Raw genomic sequence first — 22003 nt, forward strand, 5'->3', positions numbered from 1 at the left:
AATATAACCCCCACCTTGGGAATTTATCATGACCAGTACCTCATCACAGAGGGCTAAGGTTTGAGTAGATACCATGCATTTCTCTTGCTGAATACTTAACCATACCACGTGGTTAAACTCTTAGTCTATCTAACCGACAGAATAAGAACAAATCTTTGATACTAATTACTAGTTTGCAGCTAGGAATTCGGTATCATTGAACGCGAAGACCGACAACCCCCGAAACATATACTCTATAACAACATTGCTGAATGTTACTCTGAACTATCTATTCTAACCACGGCAGAGATAGAGAGAGGGCGGACAAACTCTCCAACAAAAACAAACTTTCCAACAGAGATCAAGACGACACACTGAGTGTAAATATATATATATTGATTGCAATTATTCCCGAATGAGTGAGCGTTCATGTGCAAAGTATTAGCATTTCAATTGTTAAAAGACACTACAAAGTTGATAATTATATCTCAGTCGACCCCCACTTCCCTTTTGTCCACCAAGCCGCGATGCCGGTTTAGCCCACTAGGGCACATCCGCTATCATTTCCTTGTAACTATATCTACTGTTTGTTTGTGCATTTCTGTGATTATTTAGTTAGTAAATAAATGATTTAAGACAATTGATGTATGGATGACTCATAGTGAAGACTGGGTTCGTGCAGATAACCAACAATTTACGACGTTTGGAATGAGACTAACGTGAGGTAAAGAATAATTCATTAATGAGAAGACTAATTGATCAGATATTAAAATATCTGAAAGTTATATTAGGAAAATTATTACTTTGTAATCTGAATATTTTTCTTGGTGCCCCGACATCCTAGTTAATTACATCTACCTGATTAGTTAATCACGTAATAAGTACAGAGAATTGATTTGATAAACTACAAGTAAGTCTTCAGTTTAATGATGACAAAGACACGACACTATCTTAAACCCTGGTAATCTCTTGCAATGTGTTGGGTTTGGGGAGAGACCATGCAGTATTGAACTTATTGACCTTTTCAATGAGAAGGACAGGGGCTTTTGAGGGACTGTGATTGAAGTTGTTCAGGTTCCCAGCAAAGCTACAAAGGTCCATGAGAAACACCCCAACAAGCTCTGGTCAATCAGAGTAGCAATCACATCCCTATTCTCTGTTAAACTCTACCACACATCAAATGTTTGTATCTGTAGGCATTGGGCAACCCCAGGCTTCAGAACAGAATACTAATGAGCAGAGTGATATTTGTTTAGATAAACGGTCTCTTTTAGTGTTCTGACTCAAACTTCTTCATGGGCAAATGTTGGAGCGTGATGTTTCCAACTGAGCTCTGTATAGTTTAGTTGGAGACATTCAGAGTTGTTATAGCTTCATGCTGACACATTCATTGGGTCTCTCTGCACTCTGGTGACTCTGTGGTGCCCAGCACATAACTGATTCAGGGGTCCACACTGGCCTGGTACTGCCCCTGTTTGGAGTTCTCCGCTGGGTCTAGTTCCACCATGGCCACCTAATCACCACCAGCTTCCAATTGGCTCAATGAACCATATTTCACCATGTATCACAAAGTCTGGCCACTGAGCCTCTTTTCAACGAGTCGACCCAAACCAGGACTAATTCCAGCTCTCGTTGCCCTCCACCTGGGCTTCAGAGCTCTCGCTGCGCTGCACCCTCCAAGCCAGCCACTCAGGCCCAGCCCAGGTTCTAATGAAAAACAGCTGGGGGAGACGGCGGGAGACTGAGGGAGAGGGGGATTGGGAAGGAAAGCAGAGACTATGGGATACTAAGGGGGAAAAAGGGTAGACTGAGAGTAGGGGAGGTACTGGGGGAGGATTTGGAAGACTGACATACAGGGAAGGAAGGGAGAGGTTGACGGACAGGGCTAGAAGGGAGAGGTTGACGGACATGAAAGGAAAGGAGAGGTTGGCAGACAGTGAGAGGAGGGGGTAGACTCGGCGAGAGACTGAGGAAGGGTTGCTTTGGAAGGCCATTGGAACACTGTGTTTGAAGTTCACCCAACCCAGTTGCCAGGGGAGAATCGATGTTGCAATCTAGTGGAGTGCAGGTGGGATGTCATTACCCCTGAAAGAGCGCAATCACATGAAGTAGTGTTTCTACTGAGATCAGGAAGCCAGGGTGTCCTCGCAGACTCAAGAACTTCAGTCGCACTTCATCCTACCCTCACCCCAAAGTCTCCGCCTACCCTCTCTCCCTACTCTCCCCCCACCCTCTCTCCCTACTTCACCACAGTCTCACCCCCCATCCCTACTCTCACTCCAGTCTCCCCCCACCCTCTCTCTCTACCATCTCCTCTCACACTCCCATCACCCCACCCGCTCTCCCTACTCTCACCCCCCCATCCCTACTCTCACTCCACAGTCTCCCCCCACCCTCTCTCTCTACCATCTCCTCTCACACTCCCATCACCCCATCCTCTCTCCCTACGCTCTCCTCACACTCTCACTTCATCCCTCTCCTCACCTTATTCTCATCTCTGTGCCCTTCCAGGAGCCTAGGTATAAGGACGGCAGCGAGGCCTTTGACAGTGGAGTGGACGGCCTGACAGCTGACACCAGCTCTCCCTCCCAGGTATCCAGCCTGTGGTACCCTGGCGGACCTGGCAATGTTGGGGCCTCCCGGGCCCAGTCTGCAGGGGCCCTCCACCACAGCAGTGACGCCCTCCACCAGAACATCTATGAGAACTTCATGCAGGAGCTGGAGACAGGGATGGGGCAGGGCAGTAGTGGAGGAGCAGGGGGAGGCTGTGAGAGGAGAGACCCGTCTACGGGGACAGAAGGGGGGGAGAGCAGCAGTGAGTCTGCAGGGGGCTCTCTGGAGCAGCTGGACATGCTCTTTGAAAAGGAGCAGGGGGTGGTACGCAGGGCCGGCTGGCTCTCCTTCAAACCCCTCCTCACCCTGCACAAGGAAAGGAAGCTGGAGCTGGTCACACGCAGGAAGTGGAAACAGTACTGGGTCACCCTGAAAGGTGAGTAGGCGTGGGTGGCCAGAGAGAAAGATGATTTGTGACATTGCAATCTAAAGTCCAGTCAATATACACATTGAATTGGACCTTCAATACCTCACTGAAATGGAGTTGAGCTTGATGCTTAATAGGTTTGGTCACATTGAAAGGTGAGTTAAAGGTGTGAGGAGGTTTATAGGGCAACTAAAGGTCAAAGTGTAACTTGAACTTTAGCGTTGGAGGCATTACATCCTCAGGTTCAGTAGATATAACCACTACATTGTTTGCTGAATACATAAACTGAAATGGAATTTACGCTGTGCGACAGAGGGGAATGTCCGTTTCTAACTTTAAATCACATTTAAAGTTGAAGTAAAACCAGACATATCACTTAAGAGAGGGCAGCAGCAGCTCTTCACATGGTTTTTCTGGAAGACTACAGTGTGTCCTTTGCAGAGTCCATCTCCTTTACTTAGCCTGTGCATTACATTTATCGTACACTGATCCTTTGCTATCCTAAAAGCTTACAGGGAATTTTACTGCTGCATTTACCGGCTAAATAGATAAACCTCAGGCCAGGAGCGTGAGAGTGTGTGTGTGTGTCCTTCAGCCTTCCACTTTACTGTAAGTGACTGAAGAACAGCAGAGACAAATAAATGACAGGTTATGAGGACATTCCTCTGAGCTGTGTTCTTCCTCCCTCTAATGACCAACCTCTTCCTCCAGGTTGTACCTTGTTGTTCTATGAGACCTATGGTAAGGGTTCTCCAGAGCAGGAGCTGTCTCCACGCTACGCCCTGTTTGCAGAGGACTGTATCGTCCAGGCCATTCCTGAGCACCCCAAGAAGGAGAACGTCTTCTGTCTCAGCAACACCTACGGAGATGTCTACCTCTTCCAGGTGAGGTCTACCTCTTCAAACTCACTATCAAACTACAGAATGTAGATGTCCACAGTATTTATCCCCAAGTGGATGGATATGCTGTAGACACAGTTTTTTCAGAAAAAACATTCCATATGTTTGTATAGCTACAGCAAATCTTCATGTGTTCATAAATGTCCCACTACAACTATATTGTTCTGTCCAGCTGGTGGTTCCTCCATCCTAGAGCCTGTGCGGCATTGGCTTGGCGTTAGCGTGTTGTTAGCTTAGCGTTAGCTTCATGAGCACATCATGGCGTTAGTGCTCTGATTTCCCCCATCACTTTGCTCTGCTTGTTGAAATGCTTAGTGTTCCAGCCAATCCAACACACAAATGAGGAGCAGAAGCTGTTACTTAGTGGGGAATGTTTTTTGTCGTTGGAAAGGAAAGCGTGTCCCGCGCTACTGTGGCAGCCTGGTTTGATAGCCTCTTCCTGCTTGGGCAGCCAAGCAGATTGGTGTAGTCTACTGCTAGATTACACTGACTGTGTCAGCCGAACAATAGGGAACAAACGCACTGTTCGGCATATTCACACTGTATAGTAGTGGACGGAGATGTTTTACAAATATAGTCACACACATACAATCACACACACTTGTGTATTAGACTGTATAATCTAGCAGATCAATTGAATGGTTCTAGCTCGTAAATGATTATAATTGAACTCTCCAGTTGGAGCTTTTCCGTTTGTATGGCTGACCTTATTTCCACTGTTGGATGCAGAGAGACTTAAGGCCTGACTTGGCCTCACTAGTTTTCTCTTTTCTGAGGGTATTGCATGAAATCCCAGTTGTGGTGTTCTGAGTAAAGCTAATAAAATGGTCAAGTGGATTTAACATCACTTGAAACTCTAAAGAGGTCAGGAAACCATTAAGTCTATAAAATGAAGCACCATAGAAGCCTGTGTTCTCCCTCATGTGTCCTACATGAATCACTTCTCCCTCATATTCCTATCACATTTCATACCATGTCCTCTGATAATGTAATCGTTTTTGTCAAGCTATATGATCCTTTCAAGATTGACTGTATTGACTGTGAAATTACGTAATCGCGTATAGATGGGAAAATTGGGAAAATCTGGCATGAAGATGATAATATGCCATGAGGAAGATAGGGAACACAATATGGGTGCAAAGTGCTCTGCTCTTATAACTGTCAATCATTCAGATATAGAGCCCAACCCGGAAGCATGTCGTTCATGGCATCGCTATCATCGCTGCATCTTGCAGTGCTTATACCATCACATAAGCCATTGAGGACGAATTCTCTTTCAGTATTAATCTTGTCTTACCATTTATGGTCTTACCTCAAACATCCATCTAATATCCTACCTTCACCTCTGTGTGTTCAGGCTAGCAACCAGACAGACTTGGAGAACTGGGTGACAGCCATCCACTCTGCAAGTGCCTCTCTGTTCGCTAAGCGCCATGGGAAGGAGGACACGGTACGTCTGCTGAGGAGCCAGATCAGAGGCCTGCTGCAGAAGGTAGACATGGACGGTAAGATGAAGAAGATGGCTGAGCTGCAGCTGTCCATTGTCAGTGATCCCAAGAACAGGAAGGCCATCGAGAACCAGGTGAGGATGAGGTAGATGATGATCAGAGGTTATGTTGATAGTGGTGTGTTCTCACAGTGAAGCAGTGGTTAGTGTCCCAGACAGATCTGTTCTATGGTCTGTTCTGTTCAGTGTGTTTGTTAGGAATCTAGCAGCTCTAAAAATATGAGCTGTGAATCAACCCACGCGACTAAAATCCCATGTCTTATTTTCGGAAGCGGGAGAAGTAGCCTAAATGTAGCTAATGGCTGTCCAACATATACTCAGAGGAGAGGAGCGGCAGGCTGCTGCTTCCCATTGCATCAGATTGGGATTCCAGATGTTGTTCTATACAATGACCTCTCAACATTAGCCCCTCTAACACCCTGCCTGAGGAGAAAAACAGACCAATCACTGATTCTCCCCACAGCTAAAACTGTCCTGTACATATAATGTAGTGAGCCATGGAGATGGCTAAAGACTCAACACCAAGCTAGCTTGCCCACCCCTCATTTCAGCCCCCTCAACAGTCCCAACTACTTAAGAGTATATATCAGATTTATAGTGCAGTAATTCCTCCTTCGGAGGTGGGTCTGGTTGCTTCAAAGCATTTCAACTCTGAATTAGAAGATAGTGATTTTGGACTTGCAACATTGTGGGGGGTGTTTGTGATGGTTGGATGTTTGTGTTTGGAAGGTTGCGAGTGCAAAGACATCTACCTTGACTGCAAGACATGAAAGCTCAACATCCAGGATTTTGCTTTGTCTGAAGGTGGATATTGCTATGTTTTTGTAATATTCTTATCAATGAGGTAACATAGCTGTGAAAAAGATGAATGGCTCATGGCTGTCATGACCAATGGGAATGACATGGAGGGCAGTGTCTGTCTTCCAAACTGACTTGGTGTCTGTTTTCTGTTAGCTATCACAGCACCTCGAGACAGAGAGGTCTGGAGCCAATGATAGGGTCAGAGGGGAGAGGGCGGGGTTAGGCCCTGAGACGGGCGCCCACGACTGATGATGGATTTAGGATGGGGGTGATTGGGCTATGAGAGGGCACTTTGATGTTTACCCTCCCCTTCTCAAAATCAGTGCCTTTTTGAAGTCTCTCTATTCCCCTCCATAGTGAAGTCATACTCAGGTTGGCATGTACAATCATTAAGAGAGAGGGGGAAAGTCAAAGGAGGCTGTATGTCTTAGAAAAAAGGCCAATTTCGGCCACTTAATGGAACTGAAATGGGAGTAAATAGGATTGCTGTAAGGCCAGATGGGTACAATATGCCTTCAGCGGTAAAGAGATTGACAAACACACACACACACACACACACATCCATGCCAGCCTCTTTCTGGTTCTCAATCTGATAATGGCCATGCTTCTTTGATATGATGATGGATTAACATTGCCTGACAGAATGTAAATAAGATGTAATCGATCAGACATGGATTTGTGTGTGGCGCTTCCAATTGTGGCCATGCGGTGTCCAATATTAAACCGTATCAACCATAACCTTCCTGTCTTTGCTCTGGGGGAAAAGGAGTCCATCTAATTGAAATGTAATTGTATTGGTCATGTACACATATTTTTCAGATGTTATTGCAGACGCAGCGAAATGCTTATGTTTCTAGCTCCAACAGTGCAGTAATACTTAACAATACTAAACAATACACACAAATACAAAAAAGAAAAAGACAAATTCAGAAATATCAGAATGAGCAATGTCAGAGTCCGGAATATAAATATATATGTGTATGGTGGTGTGTATGGACAGTATGTAAATAGAAAAGGTGTGTATGTATAAATATTATGGACAGTATGTAAATAGAAAAGGTGTGTATGTATAAATATTATGGACAGTATGTAAATAGAAAAGGTGTGTATGTATAAACATTATGGACAGTATGTAAATAGAAAAGGTGTGTATGTATAAACATTATGGACAGTATGTAAATAGAAAAGGTGTGTATGTATAAATATTATGGACAGTATGTAAATAGAAAAGGTGTGTATGTATAAACATTATGGACAGTATGTAAATAGAAAAGGTGTGTATGTATTAACATTATGGACAGTATGTAAATAGAAAAGGTGTGTATGTATTAACATTATGGACAGTATGTAAATAGAAAAGGTGTGTATGTATTAACATTATGGACAGTATGTAAATAGAAAAGGTGTGTGTGTGTATTAACATTATGGACAGTATGTGAATAGAAAAGGTGTGTACAGCAGTAGTTATATAGGATGAGCCTTGACTAGAATACAGCATATACATATGAAGTGGGTAAAACAGTATGTAAACATTATTGAAGTGACCAGTGCTCAATGACTCTGTACATAGGCCAGCAGTCTGTAAGGTGCAGGGTTGAGTACCGGGTTGTACCCGTCTAGTAACAGTGACTAAGGTTCAGGGCATGGTACTGGGCGGAGGTCGGCTAGTGGTGGCTGTTTAACAGTCTGATGGCCTGGAGATAGAAGCTGTTTATCAGTCTCTCGGTCCCAGCTTTGATACACCTGTATTGTCTCTGCCTTCTAGATGGTAGCGGGTGAACAGGCTGTGTTTCGGGTGACTTGAGGTCCTTGATGATCTTCTTGGCCTTCCTGTGACACCGGGTGCTGTAGTTGTAATTGACAATGTAATGCCTGCTCTCCAATTAAAATGATCCTCTCCTGTCCCCCAGAATACCCCACTGTAATAGTCTTAGAGAAGCCGTAGGGATACAGGGTTATCTCAGCGGATTTACCAAGCATGACACTTAGGACCACACAGCCCGGCTCAGACTCTAACCCTTGGATGACGCTATATTAATGACACATGACCATACACTAGATGTCTGTACACCGGTTAACATTGGCTCCAGAAGGGCATAGTGTTCATAATGTTATTGGTTTGAACCTTTACGTGTGTTAGCTCTGTCTGAACACAAATCATTGTGCAACAGGATCATTGTTGGTCTTTACAGTCCTGTTTCGATGGTGGAATGTTCTGGTCCCCTATCCAACTCATCCCCTACCATGAAGGATTCCATCAGTCTGAATCAGTGTTAATGAGAGGGTGGATTCCGTACTGGTCTGTATTGTAAATGAACTCTCTGCATACTAGCACTATAAAAGTAAACTGTATAGAGAGTCGTTTAACTCCACAGTTCTCTCATTAAAGTGAACCCCCCAAGCTTACAAATAAGCACCATCTCATACTTTACAGTACATGGTGCAAAAAGGGTCTCAACGCATGTGTTCATTCTCCGTGTTGGTGAGTGTGTTGTGTGTGTTTTTAGGGGGGAGGGTTATAAGGTGGTCTGGTGCTCGTCAACCCCCTCCCATGACTTTTATTGCAGAGAATAAGATACACACACACTACAAACCTCCTTCACTATATCATCAACCTTACTGCCCTCAACCAGCACCAGGTTTTGCCCCCCACTCCCACCACCACCACATCTGTAAGCAATCCCAGCTTGATGGAATGCACCCTAAATGTTCTCTCTGACCTCCCTCCCTCCATCTCTCCCCCTCTTCCCTTCCCTTCGCCCCTCTCTCCCCTCCTCATTTCTCCAACCCTCCCTCCTACAGATCCAGCAGTGGGAGCAGAACCTGGAGAAGTTTAACATGGACCTGTTCAGGATGCGCTGTTACCTGGCCAGCCTGCAGGGCGGCGAGCTGCCTAACCCCAAGAGCCTGTTGGCTGCAGCCAGCCGGCCCTCCAAGACTGCCCTGGGACGCCTGAGCATCTTCTCTGTGTCCTCCTTCCATGCACTGGTCAGTCTCTGGTTGGGATGGAGGGTGTCTATATAGACTGAAGTTGAAGCAGGTTGTGACTGCAGAGGTAGATCCTAGTCCTGACGGTGTGTTATGTCTGTTATGTCGTCAGATCTGTTCCAGGGATGAGGCCACACTGAGGAGGCGCTCTGTGTCCCTGAGCCAGAGATCACGCAACAAGAAAGGCCTCTTCTCCTCCCTCAAAGGCCTGGACAATCTCACTAAGAGGGGCCGCGACAAGAGCCCGTCTGCAGGACAGGTATGGTACCTGGACATACTGCACACACAGGACACACTAAATGCCCATACAGAGAACACACACACACCTACAAGGAAATTGAAGCAGGACTTTTTCATATTTCTAAGAGAAAATTGAAATGGGGCCCTGGTGTGCATTTGTACCCCATAAACAAGATTTCATTTTTTAAAGGTAATAAGCTCATATTTGTTGTTGTTGTTGTAATTACTCTTCCCCACACGCTCATTATCTATTGATGTTGTCAGCTCCCACCCCCCTATGCCCTGAAGGTACTGCCCAGAAGAGTCTTCTAAGGCATGGAACAGACCTACTTCCCAGGATCTAGTCTATTATGAAAACCAATGCATTTGGATAATGGTGTAGTACACTAGATTAAGATGTCAGTGCTTACTTCAGTACATGTGAATGTCACAACATCACTACAATCTTTTCTCTGATATAGACAGTATTTTGCGTTGCATCTGAGCTGGAGGCTTCACTTTGAGGATTCATAAATGTTTCTACGGCCATGTCTCTTACTGGTTTTGACTGATGGACTGACTTTGATTGTAGGGAGCATTAAGCACCCATCTATAATGTAGACGCTGCTAACTGCCAGCTTCTGATTCTCTGTAGTGCTCTTCCAAACAGGAGGCCAGGTGTTCTTAATGCAGACTAAACCGAGTCTTCCCTGCTCCCAGTACTCTCGTCACCCCTCCACCTCCGCAGGGCTCTGTGTGTGTGTGATGTTGATTGTGGTGTGTTTGGGAGCTCCAGCAGGCTAGCTAATGAGACCCAGTTTGGTTTCACAGCGCAGAAGGCCGAGGTGGCTCACAGCGCACAACGAGCAGGAACAGTTCTGTACCATGAATTATTAAAAGCTATATGTGGTAAATTGTAGCCTGCTGTACCCAGCCCTACAGCGACAAACAGATGGTTTGTGTAAGTTCACTAAATATTAAACAGCCCCACAGTTATTCACAGGTTCCCCTGTAAAGCTAAGCTCTCCAGTTGGGATACGTTTCTGTTCCTTTTCTATGATGTTGGTGCCTATTAAAAAGAGTGGCAAATTGCTTCGAGGGGAGTTGTAGATTGATGGCTTTCCAGGTACATCTGCTGTCTTTTAAGAGTGTGAGTGTCAGTAGTGCCGGTCTAGTGTTTAGTTTCCCATCTTTCCTGGAGATGAGTTAAGTCTTCAAGTTTGGTGACATCAATGCTCTCTGTCCTCCCGAAGAGTCAATATGATACATGTTTATTACAGAGGGATTTATACTGAACAAAAATATGAACGCAACATGTAAAGTGTTTCATGATTCATGAGCTGAAATAAAAGATCCCAGAAATGTTCCATACGCACAAAAAGCTTATTTCTCTCAAATTTTGTGCACAAATTTGTTTACATCCCTGTTAGTGAGAAGTTCTCATTTGCCAAGATAATCCATCCACCTGACAGGTGTGGCATATCAAGAAGCTGATTAAACAGCATGATCATTACACAGGTGCACCTTGTACTAGGGACAATGAAAGGTCACTCTAAAATGTGCAGTTTTGTCACACAACACAATGCCACAGATGTCTCAAGTTTTGAGGGAGCTTGCAATTGGCATGCTGACTACAGGAATGTCCAACAGAGCTGTTGCCAGAGAATTGAATGTTCATTTCTCTACCATAAGCCACCTCCAATGTCGTTTTAGAGAATTTGGCAGTACATCCATCTGGTCTCACAACCTCAGACCGCGTGTAGCCACGGCAGCCCAGGACCTCCACATCCGGCTTCTTCACCTGCGGGATCATCTGGGGGGGGAGTGTCTCTGTCTGTAATAAAGCCTTTGTGGGGAAAAACAAATTCCGATTGGCTGGGTCTGGCTCCCTAGCGGGTGGGCCTAGCTCCCGTGGCTGCGCCCCTGCCCAGTCATGTGAAATCCATAGATTAGGGCCTAATTAATGAGTTTCCATTGACTGATTTCCTTCTATGAACTGTAACTCAATAAAATCTTTGAAATTGTTCCATTTTTATATTTTTGTTCAGAATAGATAGCAGGCTGATCTCATAATGCAAAACTCTCTCACATCCTCATTCCTTTTTCTCTCTCTCTTACCCTGGCTCTCTCCCTCCAGCTATCTTTCTCTACTTCTATAAACATTAGCTACCGGCTACCCTCCCACGACGTCCCACAGTCCTCTTATTGAGTCATCTCAGTTGACTAAGTCCCAATCCTATTTTCCCTGCTTGGTGATTCCAAAATCAAAAGCTCTCCCTCAACACAGGCCTCTCTCTTTTAGACAAGGGTGTGTAGCGTTACCCTATGAGCTGCCTGGCCAGGGTTCAGTGGCTGCAGCAGGCCGGAGGGCCCAGGGATTTGTGGGAGAAGTTTAAGAGTTCTAAAGTTAGTGGGCTTTACGGCAGTCAGGCAGCGGTGTTTACAGCTACTATAACAAAACCTGCTCGGTGCCTCATACAGCATGTATAACTTCCGTAGACGGCGGTCAATGCTCTGTATATCACTACTACTGCCATCTGTCTGGAGAGGCCATGTTCATTTCTCATCTGAAGTGAAGCAGAGTGTTGGGTTTAGCTGTGTTAAAGTACAGTAGAGCAGTGGTGTCATCAGTCATCTTTCTGAACCTGCTGAGTCACACTTCCTAGAGGGCTTAGGGACTCATCACATGCCTACCTGCGTGCCTGCTACAACACGCTTTACATCAGTCGGGAGGAAGGGAGATAGAGAGGTAAGGGATCAAGAAGAGAGAGATTAAGAGGTAGAGTTAGCGAGAGGGGATCTGGAGGAGGAATCCCCCGCCCTTCTCTCTACCCTGGCAGGCTGTCTGTCCTCATCTCTTCACTCTACCCTGGCAGGCTGTCTGTCCTCTCATCTCTTCTCTCTACACTGGCAGGCTGTCTGTCCTCTCATCTCTTCTCTCTACACTGGCAGGCTGTCTGTCCTCTCATCTCTTCTCTCTACACTGGCAGGCTCTGTCCTCATCTCTTCTCTCTACCCTGGCAGGCTGTCTGTCCTCTCATCTCTTCTCTCTACCCTGGCAGGCTGTCTGTCCTCTCATCTCTTCTCTCTACCCTGGCAGGCTGTCTGTCCTCTCATCTCTTCTCTCTACCCTGGCAGGCTGTCTGTCCTCTCATCTCTTCTCTCTACCCTGGCAGGCTCTGTCCTCATCTCTTCTCTCTACCCTGGCAGGCTGTCTGTCCTCTCATCTCTTCTCTCTCTCACACTCCTGCCACACAATAGTCCTGATTCTGTATTTCTACACTACTTATTACTGCCTCCCTCTGGAGCCTCACAGGCTGCCCCAGTCCTAGTCCCAGCTGCAGGGTCAGCCCTAGTCCCAGTCCTAGTCCCAGTCTTAATCCCAGCCCTAGCCCCAGCTGCAGGGTCAGCCCTAGTCCCAGCCGCAGCCCTAGCCCCAGCTGCAGGGTCAGCCCTAGTCCCAGCCGTAGCCCTAGCCCCAGTCCTAGTCCCAGCTGCAGGGTCAGTCCTAGTCCCAGCTCCAGCCCTAGTCCCAGTCCTAGTCCCAGCCCCAGCCCTAGTCCCAGCTGCAGAGTCAGCCCTAATCCCACCCGCAGCCCTAGCCCCAGTCCTAGTCCCAGCTGCAGGGTCAGCCCTAGTCCTAGCCGCAGCCCTAGCCCCAGTCCTAGTCCCAGCTGCAGGGTCAGCCCTAGTCCCAGCTGCAGGGTCAGCCCTAGTCCCAGCTGCAGGGTCAGCCCTAGTCCCAGCTGCAGGGTCAGCCCTAGTCCCAGCTGCAGGGTCAGCCCTAGTCCCAGCTGCAGGGTCAGCCCTACTCCCAGCCGCATCCCCAGCCCTACTCCCAGCCGCATCCCCAGTCCCAGCCCACATGGAAATAGTATCAAAGCACCAGGCCCTCACTGCACACTTTTTAATTAGCTACATAATAACAAAGTGTGTGTTTGTGTACTAAGTCTGCTGCTATGGGTTACCGCTGTTTAATAGATGACTACAGGGATTTTAACAAGTCAAGGAAACATGTGTTTTTCTCTGTTGCAGATCTTTGAAAGTGATGGAGGACAACCCTACTGTCTCCCACCCACTAGTTCTGAGGTTAGTCCATGTTACACTTTCATATGACTGTTTCATCTAATTCTATTACCTTTTAGGAGTAAGGATATAAAAATGTAAAATACCATATATTTTGTTTTGATTTCTACTTCTGATTAGATAACAAACAAGTGTCAAACAATCATACAATTCATTGACTGAGAGTCTACAGGCTAGATTTTATAAGTGAGCGCATATGGCTGAGACATAGATCAACAGTATCATGTGTCTCAGCAAGCCTCATGGTTACGCATTACGATGACAAGCCGTGGGATGACATCTCCCAGGTACAGGGGTCCGGGGTTAAGGGTCATGCCTGCAGCTTGTGTCTGACTCTGCAGACTTTGGGCTGGGGTCTGTCCTGTACATAGGACCAGAGTGGGATTAAAGTTAAGATGCCTTTCATGGCAATCTGCAGGTGTCTATCTATCTGTACTGCCATATCTGTATATCACAAAGAGAGAAATCTGCACCCATTGTATCTAAAGGGCAATAGAATCCACTATAAGCAATTATGTACAAAGCCAAGATCATAGAGGAATTCTAATGTTTTATTTATAAATGCTCAAACGAGTGTGCACAATGAGTTATTTAACCTACCAGAACCAATTGGTTACCCACTAGTAACGGTTAGACACCGTGTCCAATAGAGCCCCTGGTGTTCAATATTCCACCCCTCGTCTGAGCAGCAGGGGTAAAATACAAGACAGGTTCTGGTGATGTAGTGAGTGGCTCCGCTTCACAACGGAAGGTCATAATGGAAAGTGCTGAGAGAGAGTGTTGAAAAGCTCGGTCTTGCTCAGTTTCCATCTGTCGCCAGTGTTTATGTTAATAGAAGCTCTAGTGTTATTTTCTTTCCGTCAGGAGTGTGACCGGGAGCAGGGAGGAGTAAATGATTGACACCTTGTAAAGAGCAGAATCAACAACCTCTGCATCATCAAGACAGTTGCTTTGTGAGAAGGTGTCAACCATACAAAGGTTAACCCATAACCCATGTTCACAGTTAAATGGCAGCTGAAAAGTGCCGGTGTCCAGGCTTCGGCCCCAACTCAGAGCAGGTCCTCTGAGGCCATGGCCCAGTGAGACATGGGTGCCGGTCCATGGAGATGGAAACAAAAGTCTTAGCCTTTTGGGTAAAACACTGAGGTAAATCTGATGGAAACTCAGAATCAGTGTGTATGTGAATGTGAGGAGTGAATAGTAGAAATACACACCATCTGAGCAGTAACATACAGTAACTTTAAATCCCTTGGGATCACACATTGGAACTATTAGCTGGTTACAAACATGTTGTCAGGCTGTTACAAATAGACTGTCTGGCATTTTCTCATACACATATAGCATTGTTCCTCTGGTGTCTGTGGCTCTTCTGCTCTCCTCTTCCTCTCTGCAGAACAACTTGTCCTGAATGTGTTGGGATCTATGGGACAGATAAAGATTGACATGAGGGGTCACAATGAACAGACAGAGAGGGCAGGATATCCATCCGGTAGGCTCGCGTCACTATTTCCCTGGACACAAAGCTCTGTATTGAGACTGAGTCTGAGATTAGGGGACCAGGGTGAATGTGGCCAATGTTGGAGCCATGAACTGCTCCACCCAGCATCAGAATAGCATGTGGCTGATGTGGCTAGGGACAACAACATATTTTCTTTAGGACGAGCTTTAACGTTGTTGTCAAAGTGTTATGATGTATTTCTCATTACTCTTTCTGTCCTGGAGTTGGATGAAGTATTTCCTGGAATCCATTTTGATTTAGAATTGGGCTCCTTTATATCAGAGAGGAAGCTGTATTGATTTATGCCCCCATGTGTTTCATCCTCTGTTTCTGTTCTCTCTCAACACACACTGCTGTCTCCTGTTTGTTCTCTGCCTGTGTTGGGTCTTTCTGGGTCTTAGTTTCAGCAATGTTTCTATTAATCAGTCATCTAACTCCCTAATCCACTGAAGGAAGGGGTGGATGGGTGGATGGGGGTCGTCTGTGGGTGTCTGCGTCTATGTTATAAGATGGGCAGGAATGCTGCATATCAGCGGTCGGGTCAGGGAGTTTCAGTTTGTTGATGGGGGGATATAAAGGACTCTGACAGTGTCTGCCAGCGAACCCTCACCTGTATCCCATAGGAATGTCATCATGGGGTTCCTGTACAAATCTTTGACTCTCCAGAGACCGTGACAGGCCATATCACACCTGTGAGATCCACCTCCCATCCCCCCACCACTGCCCCCATCCCACCTATGTTCAACCAGAAGTCCTGTCAGACCTGTTGTACTGTAGTCCACACCTCGCCCCCTCTTCCTGCCCGTACCCCTGTGCCGTGTGCTCCCCCTGTCACCACCTCTCTTCCTCTGCCACACACGGGAAACAAACAAAAGTGGCCGCATCGCTCACAAAAACGTATCAAAAACGAAATCACAGGTAATTATAAAGGGAGCAGGAGAACTTCTAAATTGGCTACAATAATTACAATAACTTTTCAAGCACCAAATTGAGAGAATGTCTGATTTTCAAGGGTTGGCCTATTCCAGTACAAATTCATGTTCAATAGGCTAATTCAAGCCCCTTGTATTGTTTAACATTGCAGGTGTAACTTGGAAAACAAAATGTATTTATCATGTTATTTCATTAATAGATCATATTATGAATAAGCCCACTAGACTGGGTAATTTGTTGTCATTATATCCAGAATAACTCATAGGAATAGCGTTGCTCAATAGTCTGTCCTATACAAGTGTGCACAGTAGACTCGGTGTCCAATCCGAGGTACAAAAACATAAGAAAACATGAACTCATTACCTTGATGATTTCTCTGTTAAACTTAACGAGATCCTGCTGTAAATGAAACAGACAACAACAGATGATCAGCCTCAGTTCTCTGGGGATATTGGATTCAATGTGGATCCAGGCACAACTGTCTTCACCGGAGTAACGAATGAGGCGGCAAAATATTCTGGACCGTTTTTTACAGCACTTGGGCTGTTGTTGCATCCAACAAATATTATGCATAATTATGGAAGTACCACATCAGTATCGATTTAGGTTTTAAGTATCAATTTAAGGTGACTATTTTGGTTAAGACCATTCAATATTGCAATGCCTACATTATTTTGGATTTGTGTGCCCATGAAAACTGTTTTCAAGCCATACCATAAGGAGACACTAAATGTTATGTAGTTACACTTCATTTCTGATATCTCTATACAACAAACTGTCCAACAGCTAGATCCATGATTCTTACAGGGTTCAAGTTCAATGTCTAATTTAACTGATTAATGCTTAATATATGTATAACGACAACTTACACTGCCATAAATGCAAGGACAGAAAAGTAATGTTTTGTCACACGATTTTGGACAAATCCTTCAAGACACCAACCACGATAAAGGGTTAAACATAGGTTTTAAATCAACTGGTGAATTTTATTGACTATAGCTATGATCCCTTATATCTTAATGTAATGACATGAAAAAAAGCGGCAGATTATTATCAATGACTTATCAACAGCTGTAACAAGTTGCCTAGTGTAGAAAGACCCAAGTACACTATGGAATTATAATAGTGTTCTATTTCCACATATAAAAAAAAAAGAGTAGTATGTGTTAGGCTGTAGTATGTGTTAGGCTGTAGTGTGTGTTAGGCTGTAGTGTGTGTTAGGCTGTAGTGTGTGTTAGGCTGTAGTGTGTGTGTTAGGCTGTAGTGTGTGTGTTAGGCTGTAGTGTGTGTGTTAGACTGTAGTGTGTGTGTTAGGCTGTAGTGTGTGTGTTAGGCTGTAGTGTGTGTGTTAGGCTGTAGTGTGTGTGTTAGGCTGTAGTGTGTGTTAGGCTGTAGTGTGTGTTTGGATGTGGCTTGGAGCTACTGTACAGAGTTGAAAGTGTTTTTGTGTGATGGGTGGCTCCTAGAAAGAGGGTTACGAGGGTTCATGGTGGTGGTTCGCTGCTAGAAAGAGGGTTACGAAGGTTCATGGTGGTGGTTCGCTGCTAGAAAGAGGGTTACGAAGGTTCATGGTGGTGGTTCGCTGCTAGAAAGAGGGTTACGAAGGTTCATGGTGGTGGTTCGCTGCTAGAAAGAGGGTTACGAAGGTTCATGGTGGTGATTCGCTGCTAGAAAGAGGGTTACGAAGGTTCATGGTGGTGGTTCGCTGCTAGAAAGAGGGTTATGAAGGTTCATGGTGGTGGTTCGCTGCTAGAAAGAGGGTTACGAAGGTTCATGGTGGTGGTTCGCTGCTAGAAAGAGGGTTACGAAGGTTCATGGTGGTGGTTCGCTGCTAGAAAGAGGGTTACGAAGGTTCATGGTGGTGATTTGCTGCTAGAAAGAGGGTTACGAAGGTTCATGGTGGTGGTTCGCTGCTAGAAAGAGGGTTACGAAGGTTCATGGTGGTGGTTCGCTGCTAGAAAGAGGGTTACGAAGGTTCATGGTGGTGGTTCGCTGCTAGAAAGAGGGTTACGAAGGTTCATGGTGGTGGTTCGCTGCTAGAAAGAGGGTTACGAAGGTTCATGGTGGTGGTTCGCTGCTAGAAAGAGGAAAGTCTGAGAGGAAAGTCTGAAGTATAGGTTTGAGTTTTGACACACACACTCACACGCACGTTAAGGGCCGGCGCGTGCTGAGGCTTGGCAGTGCCTGTGGAAAGATGACCAGGCCGTTACAAGCCTGCCTGGGTCAATTAATGAGTCCCGTGTGGCTCAGTTGGTAGAGCATGGTGCTTGCAACACCAGGGTTGTGGGTTCAATTCCCACGGGGGACCAGTACTCACTACTGGATAGATAAGCGTCTGCTAAATGACTAAAATGTAAAAATGTACTTGGCTTGAGGTGAAGAGGCAGACTGGTCACCAACTGCCAACAGAGCAGTTATTTTCCAATCACACCATGTTGGATGGACAGACAGGGTAGGTTACCCAGCAGGCAGGGTGGTTATGCAACCTTTCCCAAGACAACCATTTTTCTCTCCCTCTGAAAGTATAAACATGACCTCATTAACCCACAGGAGTGGACAGAAAGTTGTGAAAGAACCAGCTCTCTGTTGCTTGTCTCCACAAAGGTTAGAGCAACCCTTTGGCCAGAACATTGGTAGGCTTTATGTTGGCAGCGTTCTGTCAGGTTTTTCTTCCCAGATGGACATGTTGCTGGAAAATGAAATGACTGTTTTCTTGTACAACCATGTTTTTCCAGCAACCTCGGTCAGAAAGCCACTTTGTTATCCTCGCCAGACTCTCTCTGTGTGCGCGTGTGACCATATGTTTATGCCCAACAAACATAGGCCAAGTCAAAGAGATCTTAGTCCCCTAGTCTCACTCTGGTCTCTGAGGGAGAATGTCTCCCAAGATTTTCCTCTGTGACACACAGACAGAGTCCAGGAGACACACACCACTCTCTGTCGTCTACCAATGTGCTAAAACGCCACTATTCTACTTCAGTCCACACAGCAACTCTCTAGTGATAAGTGTTTTCATTGAAGCGCTGCTGAATCCTTGGTTGTTTCTGCTGGTTGTGACTTTTGAAACATGTTTGAGTGTTTACTCGCTATGTGGAGCCTTGTATAGCAGCTGTGGTCTGTGTAGTTACTGTGGCATCGCCCACAACCCCTTAATGCAGCAGTGGCTGTTTTCCCTTCAGAGACATGGAGTCGCAACCAAAACCCAAATACTGCTGCTTCTGAGGCCCCGTGGCAGGACAACCCAGTATTAATACTAACCCCAACCTCATTGTTAATGTGGATAGGGAATAATTGGCCTGATGGACTCCATGAAGGAGCCTGTCAAGGCAGCCATTAATCCATCACTAAACATGAAATCCTCTGGATGGCACTCAGAACTAAATGAGCCTATTATCATCATGATGATGATGATGCAGTCTTTTTGTAGATCGGTGTAGATGTCGCCCAGGCTAGACGCGCTCCTCACAAACTCTGCCAATAACCCCCTGTAATCAATTCCCTTGTGTACAGCATCATTATGATGGCTATTATATGAAACAACTGCGTCCTGTGATGTCTAAATGGCTAATTGCATGACATCTTTGTACTGAACTTTGAGCCACTGCCAGTTTCTGCATCGGTTTAATGGAAACCTATTGATCTGTCTGCTTCTCTCTCTCCCTTCCTTCCTTTCTCTCACTCTCCCTTTCTCCTTTTCTTCCTCTCCCTTTCTCATTTTCTTGCTCTCCCTCTCTCCCTCCTGTCAGAGACTGGACAGCCTGGCCAACCACTACTCTCTGGCTCCCCCTGAGGGCGGTCAATGGGAGAGCAGTGGTGAAACACTGAGCTGTGTTTACATGCCTGACAGCCACGCCGTCCAAGTGCCTATGAGACGGGACCATACAGTGGCTGATGTCGTCTCCCTAGCCTGCAAGGTGAGAGTCAAGGCCCAGTGAGTGTTTTAATATTAGGGTTCTGAGAGCTCTGAACATTTATTTTTTAGTTATGAAACAGTACTTAATGAGTAAAGCTTTTACTTGAGGTTAAGCCTGCTTTTATTGAAAACAGCTCTTGTCAATGTAGTCATGTTAGAAGCTCCAATCTGTCAGTAATTTGACAAACCCACGCTCTTGTACCTTTTGTGAACCCCTCATTTCTTATTTAGTGTTATGCCCATTGTTAGAGCTCGTGTAATTGTTTTAATGGCTTGTACAGTAGACAGTTCCAGACAGTTACTCTGCTGTCACATTGTCTGTATCCTACTCCCTGCCCTTAGGGTCTGGTATACACACACACACACACACACACACACACACACACACACACACACACACACACACACACACACACACACACACACACACACACACACACACACACACACTGTCTCATTGTCTGTATCCTACTCCCTGCCCTTAGGGTCTGGTATATACACACACACACACACACACACACACACACACACACACACACACACACACACACACACACACACTGCCATGCACTCTCTGACCTGTGTGTCGGGTGTGACAGCAGTGGGATGGCTGGCTAGCTCATTCTCACACCCACACAGCACAGACACATGTACACACACACACACACTTTATTCATCAAACTTGACGCCACTTCATCTTAATCACCTTTGAGCTGCAGTGAACACATCCCATGTCATATGCCTTTTTGTGTAGACCAGGTGCCTGGTCTAGACTAGTTGTATTTGCTGTTTATTGCTGCATTCAGGGTGTTGACAGATGTTTCCCTATCACAGTTGACACAGCTGGACCCTAACCTGCACTGTCTCAGACTGCACAGATGTGTGGCCCAGAACGTAGAGGTCCGCACCCCAGCACCCAGCGAACTCCTACACGACCTGGTGAGCTAACACCTTATTCAGCATAATACTTCACTGGAAATGCGCAGAGGATTTTACTTGTGTTTAACATCCCTGACCTATGTGTGAAGGTGTTATCTGACTGAGTTGTTTCCTTTGTGCAGTTGTATGACGAGCTAGAGGTGTTTCCAATGAATGTATTCACCCTGCACATGACGAGACCTGCCTGCACTGGAGACTTTGGTAGGTGTTCTGTATTCTAGCAGACAGGAACAGTATGTGTGTGTCATTGCCTCATAGATCCTATAAATCATTAGTTCAGCTCTATTTGTAAATATATGGTCATTGCACTCTACTAGCCATCGTTGACGCTGTCTCTCATCTCTGATGTCAGGCTTTGCAGTCACAGGGCACATAGATGGACAGAGGAACAGCCGCATCTTTGTCAGTGAGGTTCTGCCTGATGGACTGGCCTTCAGTGAAGGTATGTTCACTTCATTTAACTTTGATTAATAAACTCTGTAAAAAAAGAAACGTCCCTTTTTCAGGACCCTGTCTCTCAAAGATAATTTGTAAAAATCCAAATAACTTCACAGATCTTCATTGTAAAGGGTTTAAACACTGTTTCCCATGCTTGTTCAATGAACCATAAACAATTAATGAACATGCACCTGTGGAACGGTCATTAAGACACTAACAGCTTACAGACGGTAGGCAATTAAGGTCACAGTTATGAAAACTTAGGACACTGACTCTGTTCTACTGACTCTGAAAAACACCAAAAGAAAGATCCCCAGGGTCCTTGCTCATCTGCGTGAACGTGCTTTAGGCATGCTGCAAGGAGGCATGAGGACTGCAGATGTGGCCAAGGCAATAAATTGCAATGTCCGTACTGTGAGACACCTAAGACAGCGCTACAGGGAGACAGGACAGACAGCTGATCGTCCTCGCAGTGGCAGACCACGTGTGACAACACCTGCACAGGATCGGTACATCCGAACGTCACACCTGCAGGACAGGTACAGGATGGCAACAACAACTGCCTGAGTTACACCAGGAACGCACAATCCCTCCATCAGTGCTCAGACTGTCCGCAATAGGCTGAGAGAGGCTGGACTGAGGGCTTGTAGGCCTGTTGTAAGGCAGGTCATGACCAGACATCACCGGCAACAACGTCGCCTATGGGCACAAACCCACCGTCGCTGGACCAGACAGGACTGGCAAAAAGTGCTCTTCACTGACGAGTCGCGGTTTTGTCTCACGTTTATTGCCGAAGGAATGAGCGTTACACCGAGGCCTGTAC

The 22003-nt window shown here is 45.9% G+C and overlaps 1 protein-coding gene across 1 annotated transcript in view; it reads left to right on the top strand.

Annotated features, from left to right (window-relative positions):
• Window positions 1–22003, top strand: part of LOC120060291 (T-lymphoma invasion and metastasis-inducing protein 2-like) — a 64626-nt gene that overhangs the window by 2669 nt on the left and 39954 nt on the right. The window contains exons 2-11 of the mRNA XM_039009481.1: window positions 2491–2968; window positions 3671–3843; window positions 5216–5440; window positions 8969–9154; window positions 9267–9413; window positions 13409–13462; window positions 19637–19804; window positions 20638–20742; window positions 20865–20943; window positions 21095–21184. Of these exons, the coding sequence (XP_038865409.1) occupies window positions 2491–2968; window positions 3671–3843; window positions 5216–5440; window positions 8969–9154; window positions 9267–9413; window positions 13409–13462; window positions 19637–19804; window positions 20638–20742; window positions 20865–20943; window positions 21095–21184 (1705 nt within the window). The remainder of the gene's footprint in view (window positions 1–2490; window positions 2969–3670; window positions 3844–5215; window positions 5441–8968; window positions 9155–9266; window positions 9414–13408; window positions 13463–19636; window positions 19805–20637; window positions 20743–20864; window positions 20944–21094; window positions 21185–22003) is intronic.

The sequence above is a fragment of the Salvelinus namaycush genome, chromosome 15, assembly GCF_016432855.1.
Source record: "Salvelinus namaycush isolate Seneca chromosome 15, SaNama_1.0, whole genome shotgun sequence".
NCBI classification, from domain to species: domain Eukaryota; kingdom Metazoa; phylum Chordata; class Actinopteri; order Salmoniformes; family Salmonidae; genus Salvelinus; species Salvelinus namaycush.